Source organism: Dioscorea cayenensis, chromosome 15, assembly GCF_009730915.1.
Source record: "Dioscorea cayenensis subsp. rotundata cultivar TDr96_F1 chromosome 15, TDr96_F1_v2_PseudoChromosome.rev07_lg8_w22 25.fasta, whole genome shotgun sequence".
Classification (NCBI taxonomy): Eukaryota; Viridiplantae; Streptophyta; class Magnoliopsida; order Dioscoreales; family Dioscoreaceae; genus Dioscorea; species Dioscorea cayenensis.
The window spans coordinates 9,910,720-9,919,155 of NC_052485.1; the positions used below are offsets into that span (position 1 = coordinate 9,910,720).

Below are 8,436 nucleotides of genomic sequence, written 5' to 3' on the forward strand. Positions count from 1 at the left end.
GCCCTTCCTCACCCCAATCTACTCCGCCCCCGACCTTGTTTTCCCCCTTTCTCCATTTCCTTTCCATTCTCTCTCTCTCTCTCTCTCTTGGGTTTTCTTCTCGGCGACCATCTGCTTCGATTCTCGCGCTCCAAGGTAGTCCTGTTGGTCACACAGATCCCTCTCTTCCGATTAGCACCGTTTTCGATTTCGATTCCCCATTCGAAGGATTGCCTTCAAGCCCCTTTTTTTAGTTTGTTTATTTGGTGCTTTTTTATGCACTGATTCTTTGATTCTCTGTGCTTTTGATGATTCTCGCGTATTGGGATGGATTAAAAATTCGATTTTTTGGGGGTTTTTTTGTCGGTGAGGGTCTGCGGTTGTGGGCTTGAGGTCTGTTAGTGTTTTTTTATTATTTACTTATTTTTTGATGTTTGGATTTTGTTTCTTGTTTTTACTTTTATCGGAAAAGGATTTGTTAGGGGTTTGGCGTCTGGAGTTTTAGATTGGAGAGTTTTGTGAGTGAGGTTGGGGAATGGGGATCAAAGGGTGGGTTTTGCTACTAGTTTAGGGTTTGTGTTTTTGTGATGTTTTCAGTTGAATTAGGGTTTTGATATTGTTTGCTGTGTTATTTGTATGACATTTTCCTCTTGTTTTTATGCATTTTTTTTTTCTTGTTGGAAGAAGAAGAAGAAGTAGAAGAAGAAGAAGAAGAAGAAGAAGAAGAAGGGAGAGAAGGGGTGGTGTGCTGTGCTTACTGATTGCCATAAGAGAGGGCTAATGGCCGGTACTATTACAGAGGATTATGGGACGGAGGGTAGGTATACATTGTCAGATGCGATGTCAAGCCAATCCGGGGATTCTCTTGCAGAATGGCGATCTTCTGAGCAGGTTGAGAATGGGACACCTTCCACTTCACCACCTTTCTGGGACACTGATGATGATGAAGATGACTGTGGTGCGTAGTGCTTTTGTTGAGCATCACCTTATTAGCTATCTTCGTCAACTTGTTCTTTTGATTGTTCTATCTGTTCGCAAATGTGTGACATGTTATAGAGAAAAACACATTCTTGTTCCTAGTTTGACAAGCAACGGACTACATACAGGCATAGTGTTTTGCTTGAGTTTCCCTTGCATAGAGCCACGTGTATACACTTGCGGTGTCTTCTTTTGTGAAGAGAGATCTTCTTTGAGCTGATCAAGCAACCTGAAGGAAATTTTTTGTTTTTGGTAAATATTCCAACAAGGCAACAGTGGTTTTGACCTTTTGTCCTCTTGAGGAAATCATTGGTTCATTCTTTAACTTGTTTTTCTTGTAGCGATTGTGTCATTTCTTCTTTGAGTGGAAACCTATTGAAAGTTTGAGGATAGCCTAGAGCCATAGGCTTAACGCTAACTGCATAGCATTAACTAATGGTTGATTGTTCCATGAATGCAAATCTGGTCTGTAAATGTTACATAGTTTTTTGAAGTTATCACCTTTGCATTTGTAATTGCAGGGTATTATTTGTTCACCGAGATTGTATTTTCTGAAGCAGTTAAGAATTTCATGCGTTGCATCAAAACTATTTTAGCGTAGAATCTACCACTCTCTCGAGTTCCAGTGAGCGGAAGCTTATTGAATTAGTACACATTTAACCGATGCTCAAGTTCTCCATAGGTGCAGATCAGGCTGTTTCAATGTTTAATAGTTTTATAGAGCTACCAGCCTGGTATTTAGTAATTGCACAATATTATTAGTTGGCCAATTTTCTATCTTCTGAAGCAACGAGGAATTCCATAGGGGTTGTATCAAGACTATTTTGGTGCATAGTCTATTACCTCACTTTCCTATTAAGAGTTGGAAAAAATGAAATGTAGTTATTGCGCTGTTCACTTTAAATGGCAAGGTATATTTTAATGCCTAGATATTCATTGGCCTGCGAGTTTGGGACAGGATGTCTAGTTTGAGGTGAGAACTTTTTCCCATCTGAAGGCAAACTCGCCGTCTTCTTTGTGGATAGGGCAGCATATTACATGCTAACACAGAGGACAAAACATGCGCCGCTGATTGCATTTCATACAAAAGATGATACTTGAGCGTCCTGAAATGAGATCATTTAAATGCTATGGAAGTGGTTGTCATTTAATACCCGGGTAACTAGTAATTTTATTATTGTAACAGTATATTCATGTGGAAGGTTTGATTCTAGGAGTAAGAGAACTAAGATGACATTGTATGGAGTTCAATAAAGGACTTAGACAACATGGTTACCTGAAGATTCATGGTTGTGAGCAGGACATTTAGGTAGAGGAAGTATCTTTTGAGTCAATGTGGTTTGCACATGGTACGATCTTTTATAGCCTACTTAATAAATGAAAATAAATCAAAACTTTAAATTGTAGTCGCTTTATTTGATGTTATGCTAATTAAATAAAACTGTTGTCAGTTACTTTTGCTTATTGTAAGCATTGGATTTTAAAATCATTATTCTACATTTCTTATTGCATTGCTTGGAAAAGCTTGCGTCATATCATATCAATATTTTTTGTATGGCGTAGTAATCTGATGTACAGAATGCCTTATAACCTTTGAATATTCTAGTGGTGCATTTGTTGAGCTTAGAACTCAGTGCAAATGTTCTTCTTAGGGCTTTAAACATGTTATTTGTTTTGTAAGCAATAATAATTGTTTTGTGACATGTTCTTGTGAAACTGAGTCTTTCATTTTCGAACAACACATAAGAATTTGCTTTTCCCTATGCAAAGTTTTTTGGCTTACTGTTTTGGATCTGGACAACTTAATTTTATTACTAAAGCATTTCATTTGGTTTATGCTGTATATATTACAAAGACATTATTGCTTTTGCGATTTGAGTTCATGTTAGTGTCTGTTGCAACTTGATTTTTCTTTCTCAATGTTGTAGTGTCAAATGCAAATACTGAACTGATGGTTTTATATTGAGAATTTAATTGTAATTTCCAATGGTAGTACTACTAGCTATTTATATCCAAGAGCTTACATTTCTATATTATCTGACAGTTACATCTATTATATCTTTATGCTACAGAAATAATTCGCACACGTTCTCATTTTTATTGCAGGCCCCAAGCCTTCTGATCTTTATGGGAAGTTTACTTGGAAAATTGAAAATTTTTCTACAATCAACAAGAGGGAACTGCGTAGTAATGCATTTGAAGTTGGTGGCTACAAATGGTATAACACTAAAGCATTTAGCTTTTACCAGTAGTGAATTTTTAATATTTGTTATATCCAGGATAGCTGCAGTTGTTTACCTTTTGTTTTGAGGAGCCATACGTTGGACTCTGCATTTGCTTTCTTTTTTTCACATTCTAGTTAGAATTGACTATCTACTGGCTTCTCTTTGTTGTTTTTCTTGTCCAATCCTTGAGTTCAGTTGTTTTTTGAGGACAATTATCATTAGCTACCACAACGTTCATGATTGAAGCTCTTTATTGTTTGTGGGCTCATTACTTATGTTGTCACTAATATTGGTATGATTCAACAAGTTTTCTCTTCTAGGATTATGCAAAACAGTAGAAGAAATATAGAAGGCTTTATTTATTTTGTCCCCCTGTGCGTATAACTAATTGTGCAAATAGCATGTCATAGATATCGTGGGAAATAGAAGAGGAAGCAGCTGAATTGAGTACTTCAGTTAGAAGGGTACCAAATCTGCTGCATATATAATGATATATGTGACTGGATCTTATTTATCTATTCATTGCTTCTTCGGGTGGAATACCTTTACAAAAGTTTAGAATGGTTCATGTAAAACATAAAGCTGGGTTTTTACATGTTTAAGGGTACTTTTCTCTGCCTTTCAGTATATTTTTTACTTATTAACTGAAAAATAACTTATTAAATTTGTTTATATTCTTGGTTACACTAAGTTTCAGTTTTAATTCTTGATATTTCATTGTAAAGCTTCTAGTTTGTTATTTGTTTGCAAGTATACCATATTAGTAGACATACTTCCCCTTGCAGGGATTTGAACTAGACCAACTCATTACTTATTGTCTGCCTTACCATGTGTTGATCTTGCTGAAATGGATTTCAGGTATATCTTAATTTATCCACAGGGTTGTGATGTCTGCAACCATCTCTCTTTGTTTCTTTGTGTTGCTAATCATGACAAACTTCTTCCAGGTTTGTGTTGTTCTTGTCTACTTGGTATCATACTTTTGAGATCTGAATTTAATATGGCGGGCATAATATTCTCTCTTTTCAACTTTTATCAGGCTGGAGTCATTTTGCACAGTTTACAATAGCTGTGGTGAATCGAGAACCAAAGAAATCTAAGTACTCTGGTAAGTTAAATTCAATAGGTGACCTGCTGCTTGCTCATACTGTGACTCCAATATTTCTTTTGTTGTAAAAAACATAGAAACTAAGTCTTTATTGGATGCAATCATGCAAACAGATACCTTGCATCGGTTTTGGAAAAAAGAGCATGATTGGGGATGGAAAAAGTTCATGGAATTGTCAAAGGTGTCAGATGGCTTCATTGTTAACGATACTCTAATGATCAAAGCTCAAGTTCAAGTTATTAGGTATCTCCAATTCACCATCTCAAATGCACTGTTTGTTTATACCATCATAATCATCAATGAAACTTGCTGCTCATGTTCAAGCTGCTGGCTTCTTTAGATGTTTACCAATAACAATTTTTTCATTACCTTCATTGCATTTATTTTCCGAACATGACTTATCCCTGACAAGTTTCTGCTTTACAATTTGATTCTTAAACTTCATGGTTGTTTATTCTCTATATTGTATTATTAGAAACTTATTTTATCTGGGATATTGACCTCCTGAGAACCAATATGGCCATTTTGACTTTTGAGTAGTTCAGTACAGCCATTTTTGTTCAAAATTCTGTATAACATTTAGCATCTACTTACCTTTTTGGCAATTAAACTATTTTTCCATATTTTACTTTTGCTATTTTATGATTTTGAAGCTTGATACTTATTACTTCATGTGGTTCTGTATTTGTTATTTGAGGGAGAAAGCACACCGTCCATTTCGTTGCCTTGACTGCCAGTACAGGAGAGAACTTGTAAGGGTATACTTGTCAAATGTGGAACAAATCTGTCGGCGGTTTGTTGAAGAAAGAAGAAACAAGATTTGCAAGTTAATTGAGGATGGCTCAAGATGGTCAAGGTAAGAGCTAAGTTTCTTCAATTTTTTTTGTTTTTTTTTTGGGATGTTATTACAGGCGCTACAAATACTAATTGAGTAAATCTCACTTTTGTCATAGTCATGTGTTTTGATGGTCTCTGTTTCATAATTAATTCAGCGTTTCCTTTAATCTTGTTGATAACCTGTGATATTTTTGTGGACGCAGTTTTCATGCCTTCTGGGTAGGAATTGATCAAAATGCCAGGCGTCGCATGTCAAGGGATAAAACTGAAGCAATTTTGAAAGTTGTTGTAAAGCAATTTTTCATCGAGAAAGAAGTAACCTCGACTTTAGTAATGGATTCACTATATAGTGGTTTAAAGGCTCTTGAATGTCAGAGCAAGAACAAGAAAGGAAAGTCAGAGCCAGTGGAAATGGAAGAGTTTCCAGCTCCTATGGTCTTTGTGGAGAAAGATATGTTTGTTTTGGCTGATGATGTCTTGAAATTACTTGACCGAGTAGCATCAGAGCCTTTGCCTCATCTGCCATTGCCTCCTAAGGATGACAAGGGTTCACAAAACCGTACAAAGGTAGGGAAAATAATATTGCATGATTTGATTATTGATTTTCCTGCTTTCTCAGACTTTTTTGTTCTTGTTAAGCTGTTTGATTGTTTTTCTCATGTGTTCTAATTTGAAGTCTTACTGATTTGCTTGCTATGCTTGAGATTTTTGAAGTTTTAGAGATATCCATGTATGTTCGAGAACTAAGTAACTAACTTATGTCTCTTACTCTGTCCTGTTGCTATTATCAAGACATTGTTTAGTTTAGTCTTTCCACATTATGTGTTATAGCTCTATTGTGTAGACTATTTAGAAAGTGTTCCTTCTAATGTCAACTGTCATTCTGGAATTATGCAAGGAAAAGTAGCTAATATGGCCATCAAACTTATACTGAGAAGTGAGTCATGTTCTCATACCTTTGTTGAGCTGCATGTCATACTTACTATAGGATATTTTAAGCACGTGCTTGATTTAAATTCTTGGTGATTTTAGATGCTGTTTGTATCTTTTGTGGATCCAACCACCATATTACAGTAATCTTTTTATGTTGGGCATTTCTGATGCAAATTAAAAGACACTGATATGTGGTTTACACAATGCTCTTGTTATTGTGAGAAACAAAAGTAATGAGATGTTAAGTAAAAAAGGTTAAGGCGATGTGTAACACAAACGTGTGGAATTGGTACTGGGAGCGAATACATCCTAAATTCCGTATCTGTGTACTCTGTTCTGAACAACATATGTAAACTTGGATTGCTTTCTTGCATGATCTTTGTTAAAACATTGTAGAGTTTCTGTTTTCTTTTATATGGCTTGCCTTCTGCGTTTTCCCATGGGCTCATGAAGTTTCATGCCATTTGTGACTTTATCCAGTTATTTATGGATAATAAAATGAGTGCATTACTTATTTGTGAGAGCTATCATTTAAATATTCAGGATCCAAATTCTTTGGATGACTTCAATAAATATACTATTGAGAGGGATAAGAGGCGCCTTACAGAGCTTGGTCGAAGGACTGTAGAGATTTATGTTCTCACTCATATTTTCAGGTATGTAACTTGCTTTCAATGTTTAGTTTTGTTAAAGGCAGTGTAGGTAGAATAGTACAATTCTACGGATCATACTTTTTCATCCGTAATGGTTCGAATCTTATAAAAGAATCGAAATTGATCTAGAATCATGAATGAATCGTTTGAATCGGTCGAATCGATATGAATCGCGAAGATCAACGATTCCTAATTAATACGAGTTTTGAATTAAAATAAAAAAAAGACAAATCAGCCCTTATTTAATTAATCTTTAAATTTGTTATCGAAAAACAAATTCAAAGATTAATTAAAAGATAATGTTTTATTTTAAAATTTTAATATCAAATTAATTTGTTATCTTAAAAATCTTGTTACGGAAAGAAATCTTTTTAATTAAAAAACTAATGTTTAACATAATTTAATTATTCTATGATTATTTTATTAATTTTTAAATCATTTTTTAAATAACTAATTTTTTTTTTTAATATATAGGTTTGCTTAATACTTGAAAATGTCTTCCAAGCTTAAAAAATATCTCAAACTAAGAAAATGTCCTCCAAACTATTTTTTGTTTAATGTATAACTTAGAATTTTTTTTTGATATAATCATGTTATATATGTTTATATTATATATATGTATGATTTTGAAATCTTACGATTCGATTCACGATTCTCGATTCATAAATTTAAAATTTCGATTCATGATTCGAATCTCGATTTGACTACCTTGGTTAAGGGAATGCCGAAATCAATGTGTGGTCCCCAGCAGGAATGTGTTTGCAATCAATTTTTAGTTCCTCAGCACCTGCCATATTTAGTTTTACAATCAAGATCAATTGGCAGCCATTCTCGTTGATTTCAGTGCATTTGTCATTTGCTGAATCCATCACAACTTTTGGTAAACAGAGTTTCTAGTAGCTCAGGTCTCCAATGATAATTGTTGCCATGATCCAAACATATAAAATTGATGCCTGTTAATTGGATTCTCAAAATATAAGTTCTAATCTTTCAGAGAACTCATTAATCCCTGAAATACAGAGTTTAGCTGTCTCTCTTTCTTCTTTTTTCTCTTTTTGTTGGGAGACCTGTTCTCCTAGATAATCTAACTTTGGTTTGATATTTATTGGATAATATGCAATGGTATTACTATTATGCCATACTAGAATTATTTGCTAGTATGATCTTATGTGGCTTCCTTTTTGGCTGTTGATTTTATTTTTGATTTGATTTATTCTATTTTTGGTGTGTGTGTGTGTGCTGTGGGGTAGAAAAGCTGTGGTACACTGTTGAATAGTGCTGTTCAAATTTTAGAGGAAGTTTGCCCAGATACATATGGTGTTCCATGATTACTACATACCTTTCAAATATGTAGCCTGTAATCTTTCTGAGTATCTTTGCTCAAGTTGCTTTATTGAACAAATGTTCTTCCCAGTATCTGCATATTAATTATTTCCATGGCTTGCATTTAACGGAATAATCTTCCAATTCTCAATCTGTTAATTGTCAATCTCTAAACAGAGAACTTCTTCTGCAGCTTTTTTATGTTCTAATATCTACATATTTGTTACTTGCTTTCCCCTCTTCAATAATATAGTTTTACAAGTTTCTTCTTTTTTCTTCAGTCTACATGTTTGTTAATTGCTTCACCTTTTCTATATCATTGTTTCACAATTTTTTCTTCCTTTTTTTCAGCAGTAGGATTGAAGTTGCCTATCAAGAGGCTGTTGCTCTAAAAAAAGAC

The 8,436-nt window shown here is 34.4% G+C and overlaps 1 protein-coding gene across 1 annotated transcript in view; it reads left to right on the forward strand.

Moving 5' to 3' along the window:
* The window catches only part of LOC120277684 (TNF receptor-associated factor homolog 1a-like), a 17,679-nt gene continuing 9,243 nt past the window's right edge, over nucleotides 1–8,436 (forward strand). Inside the window, exons 1-10 of the mRNA XM_039284537.1 lie at nucleotides 1–135; nucleotides 664–937; nucleotides 3,064–3,175; nucleotides 4,041–4,129; nucleotides 4,222–4,290; nucleotides 4,404–4,533; nucleotides 4,988–5,146; nucleotides 5,331–5,694; nucleotides 6,604–6,716; nucleotides 8,388–8,430. Of these exons, the coding sequence (XP_039140471.1) occupies nucleotides 760–937; nucleotides 3,064–3,175; nucleotides 4,041–4,129; nucleotides 4,222–4,290; nucleotides 4,404–4,533; nucleotides 4,988–5,146; nucleotides 5,331–5,694; nucleotides 6,604–6,716; nucleotides 8,388–8,430 (1,257 nt within the window). The 5' untranslated portion in view covers nucleotides 1–135; nucleotides 664–759. The remainder of the gene's footprint in view (nucleotides 136–663; nucleotides 938–3,063; nucleotides 3,176–4,040; nucleotides 4,130–4,221; nucleotides 4,291–4,403; nucleotides 4,534–4,987; nucleotides 5,147–5,330; nucleotides 5,695–6,603; nucleotides 6,717–8,387; nucleotides 8,431–8,436) is intronic.